Source organism: Molothrus ater, chromosome 9, assembly GCF_012460135.2.
Source record: "Molothrus ater isolate BHLD 08-10-18 breed brown headed cowbird chromosome 9, BPBGC_Mater_1.1, whole genome shotgun sequence".
In the NCBI taxonomy this organism is placed as follows: Eukaryota; Metazoa; Chordata; class Aves; order Passeriformes; family Icteridae; genus Molothrus; species Molothrus ater.
Window position 1 is genome coordinate 7,936,974 of NC_050486.2, and position 21,553 is coordinate 7,958,526.

The window sequence follows — 21,553 nt, forward strand, 5'->3', positions numbered from 1 at the left end:
CGCCGCGCCTCGGGGACGCGCTGCGGGGCGGCTCGGGGGCGGACGGCGGCTGCGGGGCCCTCGGGCGGCGCGGCGGGGAGCGGGGCCGGCCCCGAGCATGGCTCCATCCGGGCACCGCGCGGGGGGCGCGGCCCCATCCGGGTCCCGGCGATGCTGTCGGGGCGCGGCGGGCGGGGCCGGAGCGGGAGACGCGGATCCCTGGCGGCCGGAGCGGGACGGCCCTGCCCGCCCCTCGCGCGCCCGCAGCGGCCCGGCCGCCGCTCGGTGTCCCCGGTGCCTCCCCGGCCCATCGCCCCGCGGCCCCCGGCGCTGCGGCATCGCCCGGCCCCGCCCGGGCCGCGGCCTCGCAGGCAAGTGGCGCTTCCCGGGCTGCAGGGGGAGCGGGGTCCCTGGGCCAGCCCCGCGGGTGCGGGGGAATGCGGGGAGGCCCGGGGGGCAGCTCCGGAGGGTCCCGGGGCGTGAGGGGCCCGCGGGGCGTTCCCGGGCGGGTCTCTGGCGTTACGCGTCCTCCCCGTCACGCGTGTTTATCGTCTTTATGGAGACTGACAGCTGCCAGCGCCGCTCGCCGGGTATCCGCTTTAGGTGCTTCGATCTCCTAATTCTGCCCTACGTCAGCTAAGCTGCCTTGGCCCCCAGTCAGTACATTTTATAAAGCAGACAGGCTCTTGCAAATTCTGCTGTAGAAATGCGTGGGCTGCTATGTGGTTCGTATAATGGGATATCTTCTGTGCTGCCGTCGTCCACCACTCCATCCATGGTTTGGAAAGCGTTCCCCTGGCATCCCAGCTGACATAGAGGTGCTTATTTTCTGAAGTATGACAACTATGTGGTCAGAGCTGTAGCACAAGCCTGATTTGTTACAACAACGTAACTCAATGTGATGGTTGTAGTCTTTCTGCTCAATTAACTAGAAGACGTTCCTTATAGTCTTCGGGTTAATGCTTATACAGAATTTAAAGGACAGAGAAGCAGAACTCAGTTCCTCGTAGATTGAAGTATATGTGGTTTTGAAGTATTCAAAGGCAATTTGAGAAGTTGTCTTTAAAATGTTAATGCTTTTTTTTTGTCATAAAAGACTCGACTTTTTCAGAGTTTAATTCCATGAGATTTTGCTACAAAGTCTCGATTAGTTTTTAATGTAGCAGTTAAACATAAGAACTTAAATTAGAATTTGTGGTTCTGTTAAAGCTTTTTACTTTAGGTGTTTTTTTTCATCCATCCGTGAAACTTGTCAGACATTTTATTTCTTAGGAAAGCTAGGACAATTTGGAAAAGTCATCAACATTAACAAATGTCGACTTAACTGAATCATGCTATGGTACAGCAACATCAAAATATTGACTTACTACTCCACACATAACTGGTGTATAGACTGTTTCAGAGTAGTCAAAGTCATACTTTACTTACAAATTTATATGGCAGCTGAAATATAGTGGGTTTTCTCTTTCATTAATAATGGTGAACAGCCACAGAGTTTAGTTGGGCAATTTTTGTTATAAAACTCCTAGTCTGGGACTCTTAAGAATTGCTGTTTGCATTCCTGTAGTTCAGAAATTGAAAGTGCTTATGGAGCCAGGATATTGTTGATAAATCCCCTGCAGGTGTTTTAAATTCAAGTTCCCTGCTGCAGCTCAGCAGGTGAAGCCTAGGCTTATAGTAAAGCATGTGTTAAGTGAGCATCTGTGTTTATCCACCTGTTAGGGTGAAAGTTGTCTCTGTTGTATAGGTGTTAAATGGAAAAATAAGCTTGAGGTCTGGGCACAGGAGAGGAATGGGTCCAAGGCAGGGAAAAGCTTTGGGAACTTGTGAGGCTGGGATGTAATACAAGGTTAGAAATGGCCAAAATGACTTGAGCAGGCCAACTCAAGTGGTGTATGAGTAAGTGCTTTTCCAGTAACTGCTGGTGAAGTGTAAATCTGATACTTTTGCTGTAACTGTTTAGTAGTGAGATTGGTGGTTTGCATCAAGCTATTATGGATTTCAAAATTTTTAAATACAGGTTTATTTTTAAAAAATTACAATTTCTGTTAGACAGTTTTTGGAAATTGCAACAGAATCTGGGTTGGTAGCTTATAGCATATTCCTAAGAAAGCAAATTAAGAAGCTAAATATCAGAAAAACTATTTGCAGCTATCTTTTCTATTATGGGTTGGGTCAGAAGCATATGGATGCAGGTGTATGCCTCTTCCCAGTGTTGTGAGTCCATGAATAGCCTGGTCCATACAAAATAAACATACAAATTATCCATTGTTAATATCTATAAGAGTTTTCCCTCTGTGAAAGCTACAGCAAGAAATCATTTTCAGTATTTTATATACATGGAGATCTTCACATCCATGGGTGAGCCTTTATGCTTCCCATTCTTATTTTCCTTCAAGATAATGGTGTTTCTCAGTATCTTTCATGTACCATTTTTTTCCTGATAACTAAAAGGGTGCTTACTGTGATTTCAGGATTTTTTGTTTGGGTTTTATGTGTTTATTATGAAACATTATTGACTGTGTAATGAAATGAGCTAATGGAACTGTATTGAAATAAAATATCTTTAGCCATGAAAAAGTCCTGATCTGGTATTCACAGATGGGGAATACCACCCTTGTTATTTTCAGTGTATTTGCATGCTTCAGATGTCAAGATAAAAGTCAGTTCAACCATGATGTGTATTTAAGTAGGTTTGGCAGGTGGCACATGCTTAGAATACATAATTCTAATTGAGCACCGACGCTCTAAATAATACAATGAAAGATATTTCTTATTAATTTCCAATGAAACCTGCTTTCTTGAACTAGGTGCCAGCATATGGCTTTTATTTTTATGATTTTATCAGTTTGTAGAATGTAGTGGGAGCTCTGATGATTGCTGTTTAATTCTGGCTGCAGATTAGTGCAGATATGCAAAATCAGAGGAAAGGCACATTTCTACTTGCTTGCAGAAAAGGGGAAATTCTCTGTCAAAGAACTAGGGAAGTTGTTTGTAAATCAGAGTGTTACTTGCTGAAACTGGGATGGGGGAACCCTCTGTCTACATTAGTGGCATTTATTTGTGCTACCTTATCCTGGTAAATGGAGCAAAATGGCTTTTATTTGTCTTGACTATCTGAACAAGCAAAATAAGTCAAAAATAGATATCTGCAATTCTTGAAAACGGAAAATCTTTGAAATGCCATTTGTGTGAGCTCAGACTTTAGTCTCTGAATTTCAAGATTTATATGCAGTTTGATGGAGTGGATTAATGGGTCTGCCTTTTTGGCTTTCAGTAGAAGCTCTTGGTGCTATTCAGTGATTCAGTGTAATTTTCTTGTTTGGTGAGAAATGAGTAAACTAAATTTATTATTGTGCTATTAATGTTTTGGAAGTAGTGGTGATGAGCAATTTCTTACCTTTACCCTGCTAATCTCATTTCACCTGCATTTCCTTTATTTTAAATGTCCCAGCTTGATTTTTGCTGTGCTGGATGTTCTCCAAGTAAGAGCAGTGGTGTTGCCCTACAAATATTACAGCTCTCTTGCAGCTCAGGAGTATATAAATAGAAAGACCTGAATGATTGTGAATTTTTGTGCTGATTTTTGCTTCTTACCTTCTAATGTAAAGCAGTACAGAATCCATCACGTCCCCGTTTTCTTGGCTCTCACTTGGAGCAGCAGACTATTTGAGCCTGTAGCAAAGATAATTTGTTCTTGAGCTGCTCAGTTGTTAAAAAGCTGTTGTCTAAGCCTTACTGAAACCTACCATATATAAACTCTCACAAAGTCTTCAAACTGAACAGTTTTTCCACATCTTAGTTGTTCATTTTAGCCCCATTTTTCTTCAGTTGGTCGGTATTAGCAATTCTTAAGCAAAATAGAGCAGGGCAAGATCTGGATTTTGAGCCATTTAGTCTGCAATATAAAAATCTACCTAAGAAAGTAATGTAATGTAAGAAACACCAGTCACTTGTTTTTAAAATTTTAAAAGTTCAATAGTAATAAAATGGTTATAAAAATAGTAATACAATTAGAGTAATAATAATTTGGACAAATTGAATTAGGACAATATGAGACAATAAAGACAAAGAGTTATGGACGTCCAGGTACCTTTTTCTGGGCAGCACAAGCCCAAAAAAAAGACACCCATTAACAGAGGATTAACCCTTAAAAACAACAGCCTGTTGCATATTCATACATGGTGCATAAATTCCATTCAAACACAGGGTTCTATCTGGTCTGTGTCAACTTCTTCCTCTTAATCCTAACAGCACCTTTGAGGTGAGAAAAAGTTCATTTCTTCTGATAAGAGGGCAATAAATTATTTTCCTCTGAAATATTTAGGTGTTTTGGGGCTGCTATCTGGTGCAAGTGCCTCATTCCTTTCTTTAAAAAAATCCCACTAACATAGTTCTTATTTTAACGACAAAAGTTACCTTTTAACTACAAGACTACATTTATCATATTATTAAAAAGTTAATACAGCACTACTGTACTAATCAATACATCAATACTGATCGATACATCAAAATACATATGGTAAATATTTGCATAGAGCTATATACTATGCACTTTTCACAATACATTAGTGCCAAAAGGCTATAACACCAGATTGTAGGAACCCAGGGCAGCCAGGTCCCCTACCATGGGGCTCAGACCCCCTGGCACGGAGCTCAAAACACCTGTGGTTTTGATTATGACCTGTGGAGCAAATTACCAACCTTATATGAAGATCAGCAAGCCACAACAGTTAGGCAGAATATTAGTGACGCTATCGTGGGGTGGAAAAGTAGATTTTGGGGTTTCTGGTATGGGGGTTCAGGAGGCAAGATGGAGGGAACTGGGTGTGTCCAGCTGTTCTCCTTCTTGTCCTCCATCTTCTGCTGTGATGGTGGCACTGGTTCAGAGTAGAAGCTCAGTATCTAACATAGGTGATAGGTATTGGAAAGTTATTGTAAATATTGTACATGCAGTTTTTAGTATAAAGACATAACAGTGCCCCAGAGGCAGGCAGTGTTGTTGTGATTATAGTGCAAGAGTTCTATTATCATTACATTGTAAGGGTTCCATATTGCTAGAGTTTCATACCTCCTCGATGTTTCTTGTAGGCAGCTCCTCTAGGCACTGGCTCTTCCTTGTCCTCACAGCAGCCAACTAACTCCAGTTCCCCTCAACCACCCAATCCATTCTTTTATAACACTCTTTTTATTGGCTACAGCTGTGACCTGTTAAAATCAGGCCTGCTCCTAATCTTTAGTAATTAACCCAGCTGCAACTCTTTAGGGGTGAGATTACCTTCTTTGTTACCTTTATTTACTTATATTCTATCCTCCTACACAGTGTTCCTGGAACTGTCTTGTGGGACAGACCTCGGCAGGGCAGGAGAAAATTTTTTATAGATAGGACATGATAAACTACCTTGAGATGGAGAACTGAGGAACTCCAGCTCCTTCTTCAAGTGCTTGGGCTGGGAAAAGAGACTTTTAACAATTTCAGGGTCCCAGTGACCCAGAAGGGCTCTGAGACCAGATGGTTTTTGTGTGCCACTTATTGGGGTTAAATAGTTTCTGAGTTGGTTTGAAAGAAGTAAGTTAGTCACTATTATAACTTAGAGAGTTTTTTGTTTCTTTTCCCCTAAATGATGCGTATTACCAGACACGTGGAGTATGCTTAAATTCACGAATGAAAACTTAAGATGACAAGCTCCTAGACACCATGTATTTACTTTGCTGAAAGAGTAGCGAGCCGCAGTTGTTAATGGGAGGTGTTGTTGTTGCAGCAGAGCCTGGCAGCGTGAAGGATGGAGGCAGAGGAGAGCCCAGCGCAGCCCCCGAGCGAGGCGCCGGGGCCGGGCGGTGCCGGCTGGGACCTCACGGACAGCACCCGGCTGCAGCACTTCCTGTGCTTCGGCTCCGAGGGCAGCGCCTACCACGTCAAGGAGCACAAGCTGGGCTTTGAGAACGCTGAAGCTTTGCTAAGGCTCATTGAAGAGGGCAGAGGCTGCGAAGTTGTGGAAGAAATCAAAGCGTTTAGTCAAGAGGGCAGAGCGGCAAAACAGGAGCCCCTGCTCTTTGCCCTCGCCGTTTGCTCGCAGTGCTCTGATGCCAAAACAAAACAAGCGGCGTTTAAAGCTGTCCCCGAGGTGTGTTGCATACCAACCCATCTCTTTACTTTCATCCAGTTTAAAAAAGATCTGAAGGAGGGCATGAAATGTGGCATGTGGGGCCGTGCTCTGAGGAAAGCTGTTGCAGATTGGTACAATGGAAAGAATGGCATGGCTCTTGCTTTAGCAGTTACAAAATATAAGCAAAGAAGTGGTTGGTCTCATAAAGATCTTCTGAGGTTGTCCCACCTAAAACCTGCCAGTGAAGGTAATAAATTTTTATTTACCTGAAAATACTGTGTTTTAAACCTTTTATATTTACTGTGGAAGTATTTTGGAAACCCGAGTTCCATTGTAGATGAATTCTTAGTGAGGATATCCTATAAATTGCATCTTAAAAATGTGGGTAATCATATAAAAAAACAGACCTTCAAGGTAAACAGGTTTATCCTCTTAGTGAGGATATCCTGTAAATTGCATCTTAAAAATGTGGGTAATCATATAAAAAACCAGACCTTCAAGGTAAACAGGGTTTGTTCCTTCTTTTCTTCTATATGCCAAGAGAAGACAAAATAACACAACTCCCTCATTTTGTTCCTATTTGCTTACAAATGATGAAATAACACTTTTTTGTTATGTGGGAGCATCTGTTGAGTTCAAATCTTAAAATAATAGAATGGCTTGGGTTGGGAGGGACCATAAAGATGATCCAGTTCCAGCCCTCTTACCATGGGCAGGGACACCTTCCACCAGCCCAGGCTGCTCAGAGCTCCATCCAGCCTGGCCTTGAACACTTCCAGGGATGGGGCAGCCACAGCATCTCTGGGCAATGCAGCAAATACATAAAGCTCCTTACTTCAAGGAGATGAATACAGTAATTAAAAGTACTGCTCTGAATTGTGTATGGCTGACCTTTTCAGTAGGTGTTTGGCAGGTCTGAGAGTGAAACCTGCTAATTGATTTGCATGCTAGAATGATAAATGCCAGTATACAGATGGTAATCCTGCTTGAGAAATGGTTTTCTTTTCCATCAGGAATTGCTATAGTCACTAAGTATATTACCAAGGGGTGGAAAGATGTCCAAGAAGCTTATAAAGAAAAAGCAGTTTCTGCTGAGACTGAAAAACTCTTGAAGTATCTGGAAGCTGTGGAGAAAGTCAAACGCACAAAAGATGAATTGGAAGTTATTCATTTGATAGAGGAATATGGTCTGGTTAGAGAGCACCTCCTGACAAACCATCTGAAATCTAAAGAGGTTGGTAACTTCCTTAGTCAAATTCTCCATAGAAGCATGAATTCTCTACAGTGAGTAATGCTGTTCAGAGTCTTAAATCTAGATTTCTTTTCAAAATAGCCCTTACACTGTTTTTCAAGTTATTTACCCAAATAGTTAATTTTAAAACAATTAAGACCTTAATATAATTTGTACATTTATTTTAAAATAAACTTATTCAATGTACAGCTAACAGTTCTTTTACTTTGAGACTCTCATCTTTCTGTGTTTCTCTTCTCTTTCATCATAGGTTTGGAAGGCATTACTCAAGGAAATGCCTATTTCTGTGTTGTTGAGAAATTTAGGAAAGCTGGCAGCAAATTCAGTGCTTGAACCACGAGGTTCAGAAGTGGCAATAGTATGTGAAAAACTGAGAAATGAGAAACTGCTAAAAAAGGTGAGAACTTCATAATCAGTGCCAGCCCTTGTGGATTTTAATTTTTAATGTTTAGTTATGTTAGTGTATTCTATTTAAAAACTGCAGTTTAATGCCTGCAGCTTTATTTTAAAACTGTTTATAATTTCTCATTTGATTACTTACCTGCTTTCTGAAACATTCTGATAAAATAAGTGTACTGGCAGATATTGGATCTTTTCTTAAATGAGGGCTGTGGCAAGCTTTGCTAGTTGGGTTCATCAATTTTTTCTGAGTCTTATAATTTCTGAGTTACGAAAATAGCATAGCACCTGAGGGGAAAAACAAGATGGGCAAGGAGACTTTATTGTTTTCTGATTGCTTTAGTGTCCATCAAAGTGGAAGGAAAGGAAGAGGGGAAAGAGAGTTCTCCAAAGACAGAATGACATTTTCAGGGATTTGGTCAAAGGTAGAGAGGATGAGTGTCTTGAGCAGCAGTTTTGTGAGCTGGAAAGATTAAAATCAGAACACTGAAATTCTTCAGCACCAGAGCTGAATTTAGCACAAGAACAGAAGCCTTTTTCCTCCATCCTATTGCAATTCCTTTTCTCTGGTCCCTTCCTGGAGAAGGGAGAGGCAAGATTATGGTACAATACCTTGATGGAAGATAGGCAATGCACAAGCATTCAGATTCACTGAGTTTTGATGCTGGCAGTGATTAAAGACTGAAACACCCCTTTTGGATAAAGATAACAAAATGTTGATATGGTTATATAAGTTAAGTTTATATATGGAAAGCAAAAAAAAAATATTTGGAGTGTTTTATAGCATAAGAAAAATGAATGCTATGTTCCAAAAATTTTTTGTCCAGTGTTACTGTTATCTTATATAAAGCTAGTTTTAAGGTGGTTCTTTTCCTTGCTCAGCTCCTTTCTCTTCAGCTGGGCAGGGACTTTGTTTTACTGTAAGCCTGTGATGGAAAATAGCACTGGACAATCATAGAGCTGCAAAATTTTACCAGAATTCTGGTGATGGCATCCCATTTGGTGTTAATTAGAGGATTCTTGAGAGGGAGTGGGGTCCATTATGAGTAACCCACAAGTATCAGTTCATCCAACACCTGTGTCAAGACTGCAGGAACTCTTTAGGTTTAACAAATTTCAAGTAACCATATAGTAAACCTGAGATTTTTTGTAGTAGGAACTTATTTTCATTTATTTTTAGGTTGTTACTTTTTTTAAGGAGGTTAAATTTTCATGTGCTTATTTTTGATTTCTACCTGTAGGGTAGAATACATCCCTTCCATATTTTGGTTGCATTAGAAACCTATAAAGCTGGACATGGAAACAGAGGGAAGCTTTGGTGGCGTCCTGATGAAGACATTTTAGAAGCTTTAGATGCCTCATTTTACAAAGCTTTCAAGGTAATAATAGTTCTTCAATTTGTTAGGCTTTCTAAGAGTTCTGTGTTTTCTGAAAGTTTATCAAGAACAGTTCCTGGGGTGGGTAACAATTCTGAAACTTTGGCAACAGCACTGTCCTGATGTTACCCAGAAAGAGGAGAAAGGCCCTCTTTAGGAGTGAAAGCAGAAGAAGAAATGAATATCTAAATTATGTGTACCTATTATAATTTTGTCTTTTGTTCTTTCAGACAGTGGAACCAACAGGAAAGCGCATTGTAATTGCAGTTGATGTTAGTGCATCTATGACACAAAAGGTTTTGGGCAGTGTGCTCAATGCCAGCACAGTTGCAGCTGTAATGTGTATGGTGAGGCTTTCAATTTCTTTTATTTATAACTGTTTTCAGCTTGAATTGCTTTTTTGATAGAAAGGTGCTCTAAAGCTGGTTAGAAATCAAGAGGAAACTCACATATAATATTTTTTGGGTACAGAAGGTGTGACCTTGTGCCTTATGGCTGAAAGCTCCTAGCAACCATATTCAGAAACATCAGTTTGAAGAAGTTGGTTTCTGTTGTAAATCAAAGTGGTCAGGGCAGCTTTTTCACTTATCTTAGCCATAATAAAATGGCTTACTATAAGTAAAAAATGATAACTTTATCTTACACATTTAAATTTTTCAGAAGCATTCATAGAAATATACAGATTAGATTAGGGAATATTGGGATAATTCTTACGTCTGTTTGAGTTGTCAATGTGGCCTTTATTCACAATCACTTCCCTCTCAGTTTAGTATTCTAAAGCTTCTTGTGTTGTGTTCTTTTACTGCAGAGGAATTGAACTTTTGTTGGCCCTTAAAAATGGTCAAGGTTTTATGTCAGAGAGGAGGGAAGAAAAGGGAAGTATCTTTAGTTACAGTAATTAGAGCAGTTGTTCAGCTCTTTTTGCAGTGTTTATTTGCAGTAATATTACAGAATATTTAAAGTGTACAGTGAACCATTACTGTTTATGAGCAGCCATGATGACTTAAATACAAAAGCATTTGTCATGCTGTGTGTTGGTAGGGAATTACTCAGTTCAGACAATAAAAAATATAAATAAAAAATAAAAATTCAGAGTAATGTAACTGAATTATTTTCACTCTTTTCTCCCTCTTTCTCAGGTTGTAGCACGGACTGAGAAGGATTCCCAAATTGTTGCCTTTTCACATGAAATGGTCCCGTGTCCAGTGACGGCTGACATGACCTTACCTCAAGTTTTAGTGAAAATGTATGAAGTATGTAAAAAAAAAAAAGTCTCAGCAGTTACATTGTCTTTTCTTTATAATCAATCCTACTACCTTGTTTAATCTGTGTAGCTCTAGTATGAGATTGGAATTTTTCAGTGCATTTTATTTAGAGAAAGCCCAGCAAACGTCGTTATTTCATTTGCTGGATATTAAACATTGCAATTTAGAATGTCAGTGCTATGTCACAACGAGTTAGCTTGAAAAGAATGTTTTAAAAAATTCAAACAAAAAAAAAAAGCCCTGGACAAACTGAGATAAAATGAACAAGTTTAACAAAAAAGCCTCTTTGTGTAGTAACACATGGTAAAACATGAAGCTTACATCAAAAGTAATTTTTCCATGGTTTGTTAATTTATTGTATATTTTTTTTTCCCCAATAAGATTCCAGTGGGTACCACTGATTGTTCCCTTCCAATGATATGGGCTCAAAAAACTCAGACAGCTGCTGATGTCTTCATTGTATTTACTGATAACGAGACCTTTGCTGGGAATACTCCTCCTGCAATGGCCCTTAGAGAGTACAGAGAGGTAAATATCCTTCTGACTGTTTATGATTAATAAATACTGTACAAAATAAGTACCAGCTCTAAAAGTCTTTTAGAGATTGGTTATGGCTTTCTTCAGTAAATAATTATAGATTGTTAAAATCTTACTAATCCTGCAGTTAGGCAGAATTAGTGCACATATTGCACTAATTGTGTGTATTTAAAACCACAGAATTGCTAAAAGGATTTGTAATTAGCCTGCCCTGCTTAGTGTGCTCCAATATTCATGAAATTTTGTTACTCAGGGACTGCATGAATTTCTAAATCCCATATATAATTGATGGAATTAGTTTTTATAGTTGTTACAGAATGATGTTTGACTCTCAGAACTAAGTTCAGCTTTGATGTCTGTGGTAGGTGTCAAAATGTTTCAATGAAGTACTAAAGACAAGTGTCAGGAGGATGGGGTGACAGTATCTGGTGAAGAAAGCCTATTGTGTTTTAAAGGGACTGCTCTAAGCTGTACAGCTTCATAATATTACAATGGAACAGACAAGAATACCTTATCCAAGCACGTTACTTATTTATTCAACAAACAATCCCTTATGCTTTAAAGAAACTATTTTTTAAACCACCAAAAATATGTTTGTCAGGCATGGGTGTATGGACTTCAATCATTACATAGTTTGCACCCAGCTGAAATGAATACCAGAAGCCTTTAATTTGGTTTCCTTAGTTGAGGTTAGCTGCCTTTCCAGTGCTGACAGGCATCCTGCAGTTCTGATTCTGGCATCCCTCTTCAGACGGTGCCTTATGCAAGTGAGATTTGGCCCTCTGGCATATTTAAGTTACTGCATGTGTGCACACGTTTGACTCTAGATGTGTTTTCTGATACTTTTTGCTCTCCTTCCTCTAGAAAATGGGTATTCCTGCTAAGCTGGTGGTTTGTGGGATGACCTCCCACGGTTTCACGATCGCTGACCCGGACGACAGAGGCATGTTGGATATCTGCGGCTTCGACACAGGAGCTTTGGATGTCCTTCGAAACTTCACTTTGGATCTGATTTAACATTTTTAGGCATCTGCTTTTCCCAGTGGGTCCATTGCTGGCAACAGACTTCACCCTGGGAACTCCCAGCCAAATCTACTTTATTAGCTCATGGCATATTGTATACATATCAGAATGTTACAGGAGGTGGTGGCACTTCAAGCATCTCTGACTAGAGCTTCTCACTAAGGTCTTTGTAAGGTTGAACAGAACTTCAGTCTCATGCAAATCTAACAGAGAAACTCAGTGCTGGCATTTCTGGTGTCAAACTAACTGTGAGTAGCCAGTGATCCCGCTGCCATTGGAGGTGGCAGCCACATGTCACCGCTGTCACCCTGGGACTGGGCGCCATGCAGCAGCACACTGTGCATTTGGACACCATTGGTAATGGCTGGCAGTGCAGTCACATCGCCCTTCAGAGTCCTGCAGCACAGCTGCAGCCCTGCTCCATGCTCCTTCAGAAAGGCACCTCCACTCCTCAGGCACCTTCCTTGTATCCAGCACCCTCCTTTTCCCGGGGCAGTTGGCTTATTCCTATACATGCACTCAAAGCTCTAGCTGGACTTCATTCCCTGACCAGCCTGGGCTCTGTGTGAGCTGGAGCTCCAGAGAGCATCATCCCTTGTGTGATAACCACAGGAACTGTGCTCTGAGTCCTGTGGGCCAGCACCAGCCACTCTGGATCTGTCCCAGGGGTGAACAGGACCCCCTGTTATGATGGGATGGTGGCAGGACCACAGTGTACTTCACAAACCCTTGGTCCCTGAGCTTCACCAAAGTCTTCCTGGCTAGCCTGGCCTGCACCACATGAATCACCCCATCCTTGTTACCCTCAAGCTCCACAGCATCCACTGCCTTGAGGAGAAGGGTGGTTTTGCCTGGGCCCAAGAAAGACACCACCACAGCAAACACTTGGTGTCAGCATGCTGGACCCTGCTCTTGCTCTCCACCAGTGCTGGAGTCAGCCCAGACACGATCTTGGCCACATCCAGCTCCTCAGCAGGGGAGGTGAAGAAGGCCACAGTGCTGTCCAGCTCCTTGTGGACTTTGGAGTTCCTCTGCTGCAGGTAGCCCTGCTGCAGCAGCAGGCCCAGCACCTGCTGAGGATGTGCTGCCTCCATCAGCCACACGAGCACAGTTGTACTGCAGGATGTCCAGCTTCCCGTCCCCCAGGACTTCAGCAGCAGCACAGACCAGCAGGGCCAGGAACAGGTGGTCACCTCCAGAGCCCTGAGCACCACCTTGGAGTCATTGAGGAGGGTGTAGAGGGAGCTCAGGAGCCCCAGAGTTCAGACCTTGGCCTTTTAGGACTGAGAAAGTCCCTTGCAAACAATCCTGAAGGGAAAGCAGTCCAGGAAGGCTGGACATTGTTCAAGGATCTTAAAGATGGAGGAGCAGGCTGTCCCATGTGCTGGAAGATGAGCCAGTGGGGAAGAAGACTGGCCTGGTTGAACTGTCACTGGAGCTGTCACTGGAACTCAGGGAAAAAAGACCTTTGGAAGAAGGGGCAGGAGGATGCTCTTGAGGACTACAAGGATGTTGTTAGGTTATGCAGGAAGGTTAGAGAAGTGAAACCCCAGCTAGAAATTAATTTGGCCACTGCTGAAATAGATAACAAAAAGGTTTTTTTCAAATACCTCAGCAACAAAAGGAGAGCCAAGGAGAGAATCTCCATCCTTTATTGCACGTGAGGGGAAGCATTGCCACAAAGGATGGAAAAAGGCTGAGGTACTTGATGCCTTCTTTGCCTCAGTCTTTAATAGTCAGACCAGCTGTCCTTGGGAAGACAGACAAGGAACAAAATGAGGTCCCTGTAATTCAGGAGGAAACAGTGCCCTACTCCTTAGGGCACTTAAAGTGTTCAAAGGTCCCTGGGGTCTGATGGAATCCACCCAAGCTGCTCTCCACCATTTATCATCAGTCCTGGCTAACCAGGGAGGTCTCAGGATGATGGAGGTTGGCCAGTGTGACACCCATTGAGCAGAAGGGCTGGCAGGAGGATGCAGGAAGCCACAGCCTGTTGCCCTCAGTGCCAGGGAGGGATGTGGAACAGATCATTGGATCCCACAGCACGTGCAGCACAGCCAGGGATCAGGCCCAGCCAGCATGGCTTTGTGAAAGGCAGGTTCTGCCTGCCCAACCTATCTCCTGCTATGAATGGTGACCTCCCTAGTGGATGAGGTGGAGGCTGAGGATGTGGTCTGCCTGGCCTTCAGCAAAGCCTTGGACACTGTTTCTCTGCTGTCTGAGAAGACAGATGGGAGCCTGTGGCTTTGACAGGTGCACTGTTTGCTGGCTGAAAAACTGGCTGGATGGCTGGGCACAGAGAGTGCTGGTGCCTGAGTCACATCCTGCTGCTGGCTGGCCACCAGTGCCAGTCCTGCTCAGTATCTTTGTGGCTGATTTGGACAAGGGGTTCGAGGCCACCCTCAGTTTGCAGATGACACCAGGTTGAGTTGATCTGCTGGAGGGCAGGAAGGCTCTGCAGAGGGATTGACAGGCTGGGGCCATGGATTGAGTGTGGCCCCAAGTGCTGGGTCCTGCTTTTGGGTCCCAACAATCTCAGTAATGCTCCAGGCTGGGGCAGAGTGGCTGGGAAGCTGCCCTGTGGAAAAGGACCTGGGGACCTGGTCAGGAGTGGGTGAACAAGAGGCAGCTGTGCCCAGGTGGGCAGGAAGGCCAAGGGCATCCTGGCTGGGATCAGGAAAGAGGGGCAGCAGGACCAGGGAAGGGATTCTTCCTCTTGGCACTGGGGAGGCTGAACCTCAAATCCTGTTTGCAGCCAAGAATTGGAGCAGGCTGCCCAGGGAGGTGGTGGAATCATCACCCCAGGAAGTGTCCCAAAACCACATGGATGTGGTGCTGAGGGACATGGCTCAGTGGTGGACCTGGCAGTGTTGGGTTGATGGTTGGACTCCATCTTAAGAGCTCTTTTCCAGCCCTCATGGTTTTGTGATTTTCATTAACTTTTTGTGAAGGGAAAACAAGAAAAGCAGATGAGGAATCTCTTTTTTTGTTTTTCCTGTTGCACACAATTTAGAATAACAGTGAGAAGTTTGCTAAAAGTGGTTACAGGGTTACATAGTATATAATTTAATTTCATTTATAGTAGACTATAAATATGGAGAGATTTTTAATTTCCCCCATTGCTGTGGAATGCTTATTTGCAAGAATAAATTCATTAATTACTTCTAGAATGGAGCTGGAAACAAATGGGCTTAGTATTTTAATAATGGCAGTTTACCAGCAGCTTCATTGAGAGAGAATTTTCTTTGGGCTTTTTTAAATCTTTGTATTTTAGTGTTAGTAATGTTCAATGGTTTCCATGGCTATGGCTAAAATCTACAAAAGAAGTTTTTTCTGGTATGTATTGAGACCATGTGACTGTGATACAGTGTAAAAGTTACCCAGGGACATTTTATACTGCTAAAACTGAAAGTGCAAGAGCTCATGCTAATCTTTTTCTCTCTGGATTATCATCTGGGTTTTCAGGAGGAAATATCTCTTTAGGTAAATTGAGGGACAGTTTCTGCACAATATCATTTCAGAAGCACTAGTTTAGAATTAAAAATGCTTTACAGGAAGTTCTAAAAACTGTTTTTAGTAGAAAAAGACCTTGGAAATGACTGGGATGTCACATTCAGTCCTTGTCACAACTTCAAGAAGCATCAGCACACCTTCAGTGAGCAAGATTAACAAGTGCATGTGTCTTGGCCTGCTCAGCAAAGCTGAGTGGGAGCAACCAGAAACAAAAAGCTACTTTTTTTTTTTTTTCAGAAGAATGTATTCAATGACTCAGAATCAATCTTCCTAACAGGAGAGTATTTCATTTTTTAAGATCTTTTTGTAGATTAGTGTTACTTCTGATTTCATAAATTAATTCAAGCTAACATATTTCAAAACTACCTCCAGTTTATAGTGACCAATTCTTAAAAACTTTTATGAACTGTACAGTTGCCTCCTTCATGCTCACAAAATCATGTTTAGGAAGTGATTGAAACTGGATTCTTTATTTTTAATTTTTTATTTTTAGTCTGATAGTAAGAGTATGACAAGGAGAAAGCCAGTGAGTATTCTACCACTTTGGAACAGAAACTGATAGCAGTTTGTGTGTGTATGTATTTAATTCTGTGTTTTCTATGTGTGTAGGGGGAAGTTAAAAGATCTCTTTAGTAGATCAATCTTACAAGATCTGAAAGGTTTTTTAGTGATGCTTCAACAACTTCCTCTAAAACATAGGTATTTCAGCCTCTTTTAAGCTAATACAGACTGTTTTAAACAGCAAATTTTATGTTAATTTGAAAATAATTATGATTTATAAAAATATAATGTTTACCCATAGTGGTAAATGACACATCAGACCATATTTTTCTGCCTAAAACCCAAGCTTTTAAATGTAAAATTGAAGTTCCTACTATACTTTTGGTACTTGTAACACTTGTCATTATGCCTCATTCCTATTGATGATAAATTCAAAGCTTGCATTGTGTAGCTGGGATATCTCTTTTGGTGCTAAAATAGGATGTTACATGTTACTGAAGGTATTCTGCTACTTCCTTACACTCTCCCTTAATGCATAATGAATCCAGAGGGGGAAGCCTTTCCTGGCATGAAGCAGGGCTGACAGAACTGCTGGGTAGTGTTGCCTTTCAGCCAGCATGAATGTAAGTCACTCCTGAATTCTCACTGCTCTCACAGAATGCTTGGGGACACAGGACTGCCACCAGCTCCTCAGGTGAGTTCTAGAACAAACCAAGTGTTCCTACAAAAGCTAAGACACAGCACTTTGGGGTTTGCAAAAAGAAAATCAGCCATTTCTCATGAAAAATTGCATATCATTCTTAGCATCTAAACAGAACACCATGAGTCTGGGGAGTAAACTCATTTGCTCAATACATATTAATAATTATTTCCAGAAAATGCACTGATGTTTTGGGGTTGGGTTTGGTAGTAATGAGTTTTAAATGACACAATAGTCAAACATCTGATTGGGTGTTTCCTTCTAAGCTAGAGATGTCAAAAATAACTGATAGATGAGTATCTTTTGCAAGTACTTTTTCTTATTTGCAGTAGTATTTGTGAAGTAATAGGAAATATTTTGGACTAAATATAAAATGAAAACTTAAAACAGGTGTTTCAAGTAACTTTCAAGTAAACTTATTGCAAATAAAAATTAGACTAGTTACTAACAGATTGAATGTATGGTTATAGTGGTGTTGCATCTTTGGAAGCAGTCCAGTTCAGAATGCAGTTCCTTGAACTAGAGTGTGGAGGTAAAGATGAACTTTTCAGTAGGAGTGATAGAAATTGTAGATCCCTGTATCTGTTGACACTGGATAGCTGTGACCAATGGTAAAAGGTAGTCATCCCTGCTGGGGTACAGAATGTGCTCCTAAGCATTTATAGTGACTCTGGACTGAAAACCTGCTCAGTGGTTTCTGTCATGTAAAGCCAGCTCTGGTCAGACCACGTTGCCATCTGCTCCTCCTTCAGGATTTGCACAGAGAGGGGAAACTGAAGTAAATGCTGACAGCTGAGGTTTTGTAGTTTGTGGACCTTTGTTTCTGGGAGCTTCTTTCTGCTTTTGCCATTCCCTTCTTTTAAGGGGCATAGAAGAATGATGCTGCCTATTCCTTGTCCATAGACTGGATCTTTTTTATCTGCCCATACACTGAATTTTAGGGGACAGCATGTCTCACTTGCCATAGCATGCATTTGGCCCGTTTCTAGTCTTTAGTTATTAAACTGATAATTTCCAAAACAACTCTAGACATTTAAAGTGGCAATAATTACTGTAATGCTTGAAAAAGAATAAAAAAAGTGAGTTAAGACAAAATTGATAAGCTTAAGCTTCAGTTCAGTGTGCAATAAACAACCTAAAAAGAAGACTTTCAAATTACTAGTGGTCATTGCATTGGAGGATCACTGACTGGAAAAGCAGAAAAGGGGCTCTGATTGTGCACTGCAGTTTACCAGTAAGCATTGAGCAGGGACAAGTTTAAAGCTAGTTAATTTTACTCAAAATGCTGAATGAAAAAAGGTCTAAATGCAGAGTGCAGCTGTAGACCAGGCAAATGCAGGTTTCCTGTAGCTAACAGTTACCTGGTTTCAGTTTGACTGCTATTTCTCTGTGACCCTCTTGACAATTCTGGAGCATTAGATTATTCTGTTGAACACTGTAATGTGTTCAATTTAGCTTTAAGAAAGAAGAAAAGCATGTTGTGGTTGGAAGCACAGCAGAAGTGAAACATGCTCCTGTGAGGAATGAACATCCAGGGTCAGGTTTCTTCTTGGAAGGGACACAATAAATGACATGGAAAGGGCAGGAGGCTCTTGAGTTTTTAAAAATAATGCAGTGAACACATCAGCACTTCAATAATGACAGTAATAATTTTGCCAAGAAATAGAATTTCATGTCAGGAATTTTAGACCTGGAGCAAGGAGTAGGAGAGTTTGAGGTGCTTGTAGAATTAGATTGCAGTCTCTGTTTCAGAAAGGACAAGTCTGAGGGTAGGTGGAGTTGAGGTCAGCAGGGCCAGTCTAAATGCCCACTGTGTGAGGGCTGCTAATAACTTTGGCACTAAAATACCTTGCTGCTTAAAACCACTGTTAAATCTGTTTGTCAAACATAAGTCTTAAGGAGGTTTATGTTGGTTTTTCACATTGGTGTAGTTAACTGGTGCCCATAAATGAGTATGCCTTTAAAAGGCTATTCAACAAAGTACATATTGTTGGCTAAAAACACACCAGCAGTTTGGGAAATGTATTTTAATAATGGCTCTGACTGTAAAAACACTAGGAAAATATTTGTCTGCATTGCAAATACTGCTTAACCCTGTCCTGAGCTCACAGGCTCCATTACAGAAACTTCTGTTTTGGTTCCATTTGTTTTGTTTCTTCTTCTTTTGCTGTCCCCTTTTCTCTGTTAATGTTGGTTTTTTTCCTCCTTTTCCATCTTGTCACCTCAGGCCTATACTTGAATCTTTTTTCACAAGCTCTCATCTATTCATTTACTGTTTTATTTTTGCCTCTATTCTTCTGCCTTCTTGCTGTCACTGAGTGTGCTTGCTCAGCTCCCTGCACCAGAACTGATGGCATAGTATTTCATGTTTCTAATAATGAATATTTTTTCTGTTCTTTAATTATATAAAACTCTTACAGAACATCTAATTTGTTGTATCTGTCAGATTTTTGGTAAAACTGAGTGTAAAAATCAGTTACAAAAGTATACTTTATTTATTACAAAAATCTAACATCTGCCTGTGAATGGCTTTATTTGAAAAAAGTAACGATTACAATTGGCTTTTCAAATGTGAATCTTTTTTCTAGAATTACTTCAGTGATTTGAAACTTTTCTTTCTTTTAAATGGTATCATGCAGAATTAGGAAAACATTTAAATTAATAGTCTGGATAAACAGGCAGTTTCTTTGCTGTATTGACTAGAGAAAGTCTTCAAAGAATAGGCTATAGAAGTAAACCTAAGTAAAGAATCATTTGTCTTTGTTGTGTTCATTTAGTTTCTATGAAATTCCACCAGTGTCTAAGTTTATTTTGCTGTCTGCAGTGGTTTGCAGTGCACAGAAAGGCTGCTGTAAGCAGCTGTTCTAATGACTTTCTTGCTGGAATGGTAGAGATTTCATCTTACTGTGACACTGTGGAGTGTGCAAATGGCTGAGCAAGAATTCTGGGGAAAAGGTAAAACACTGACCAGGACAGTGTTTTATGGATATGCTGCCCTGAGGGAAATCATAAAAGATAAGCTAATTTCAGCAGAAGGTATGGTGTCTTTAAATATGTGTGCTTACATATCTGGATTTATGATTCTGATACTGCAAAGTGTGGTTTCTTTAGGTATTTCTGCATTCTGAATTTAAGTTTATATATATATATTTGCATATATATGTGGTATGTTGAGAACTTTTACAAATGCTTCATTAACAAAAAAATGAATATAAGTAGCTGTTTTCCTAATGTTACCAGCTTAAGAGTTAAGCACAACTAGTTATAAATAAAATGTCTTTTCATTTTCCTGTAAAAGTGCAGTTCTACTCTTTAAAATTAATTCTCTATTTAAAAAGCAACACCATGGGCACATTGACAGCTCTGTGTGCTTCATTAAATAATTCAGTGTTTGTTTCCAGCTTCTTCTGCTTCTTAGAAGCTTGGGATTTAAGATGGATGAGCAGGTATCCAGATCTTCTAGTGGATAAATTTCAATATTTAGATCCCAGACAAGCATATTTTAAGGTAAACAGCTTTGTTCTGGAGACAATGCTAGGGGAAAAAAAAGATGGAAATTTTTATTGACTATTCTTGAGGTTCTTAATTTTGGTTGGGTTTTTCCCCCCCTAGATTAGAACCACATTTTAACTGCCATGTCACGTTTAATTAACTGAAGCATAACATGGCTTTGTGCCATCCAAGTAACAAAGGCACTGTCTTGCTGCTACTTTCTGTGAAATTGTACACAATGAAAAAAACTGTTTGGATGGGGAGCCTTAATATGGTTGAAAAGAAACATAATTAACCCTTTGGGTGCCTTAAGCTAGATCCTGTTTAATGATGGGGCACTCACTTGTATCTGCAGGCACAGCTTGTTTCAATGGCTGCAAGAGAATTTGCCTTAAGTGACAATGCCCTGGGATTTCCACAACTTGGAACTCAAAGGGTTATTTTAGACTACTGGTTAAAAAAAACAAGCCTCTAAACAGGGAACAAAGTGAAAAGGTCTTGGAAAAATTCCTTTGCATACTATTATTATTATTTTTACGTGATGGGTTTATCAGCTTTGGGGACAAAATTGTTGTTAAGCTTCTGGTAAAAACGTCACTGGTTGTACACAGAGAAAAAGAATACTTGGTATTCTTATGTGACTGTATGTGCAAAATAAATTGCTTTATTAAGTGTAAATTCAGAGAGAGATGCACATCTGTGTGTTTACCTTGATGACTGTGTCCTAGCACCACACAGTAAACTGCAATAATTAAAATGAAACAAGGTCAGTGTGTTGAATTAGCTGATTACATATTAAAGATGCACAATGCAGGCAACTGTATACTAAAGACTTTCTACAAATGATGCAGTTTAAACTTAGTTCAAACCTGCATCACAAAAATGAAGCTGTCAAGTTTAAGTGTTATTCTTGCTGTCCTTGTTAGCTGGAATTAAAGATTGATGTTTTTTTTTCCTTGAGGGAAAAAGTAGTTTAGGTACATGCAGTGCTGAAAGCAATGGAAATAACAGGATTCTTAATTGACAAAAAGTGAGTAAAAAATTAATTGACTAATGTTTTTATTCTAATATGTGCACCTTTAGTTGTGTAATGGTCCCTTTAACTGAAGAGTGGGATATAATTTTCTACTTGCATATGAACTACTTTGAAATAATCAAGAGTCTTGGCATTGCCTGGTCTGGCTTTGGATGTACATTGTACTGAAACTATGGAATTTTAGTCATTTCTTTTAGACATTTAACTGAAAGTTAAAATGGCTAGTAAACTGCATTCTGGCTGTAGAATTTAAGTACTAAATAAACTCTATGCATATTAGACCTGCTTCCCTTGCTCTTATGTTTGATGCTGCTGTTGGATCAGTTGTACCACAGTCTGCAGCTGAGTGCCCGAGCTGCCTGGCCCCCCTGGA

At 40.7% G+C, this 21,553-nt stretch overlaps 1 protein-coding gene across 3 annotated transcripts; it reads left to right on the top strand.

The window, feature by feature from the left end:
- The first annotated feature begins 5,748 nt into the window (after positions 1-5,748).
- RO60 (Ro60, Y RNA binding protein) lies at positions 5,749-21,459 on the top strand. 3 transcript variants are annotated; one of them, XM_036387688.2, is made up of 10 exons: positions 5,749-6,333; positions 7,100-7,320; positions 7,589-7,735; positions 8,979-9,116; positions 9,344-9,460; positions 10,253-10,366; positions 10,760-10,906; positions 11,780-11,862; positions 11,942-12,053; positions 14,878-21,459. In XM_036387688.2, the coding sequence occupies exons 1-10, from the start codon at positions 5,763-5,765 to the stop codon at positions 15,001-15,003; spliced, it is 1,776 nt and encodes a 591-aa protein (XP_036243581.1). In that variant the 5' UTR covers positions 5,749-5,762; the 3' UTR covers positions 15,004-21,459. The 3 variants fall into 3 exon arrangements, with proteins under 3 accessions (XP_036243581.1, XP_036243578.1, XP_036243579.1); XM_036387685.2 differs by lacking the exons at positions 11,942-12,053; positions 14,878-21,459 and having other exon boundaries at positions 11,780-11,932; XM_036387686.1 differs by lacking the exons at positions 11,780-11,862; positions 11,942-12,053; positions 14,878-21,459 and having other exon boundaries at positions 10,253-10,359; positions 10,760-10,893.
- The last annotated feature ends 94 nt before the right edge of the window (positions 21,460-21,553 follow it).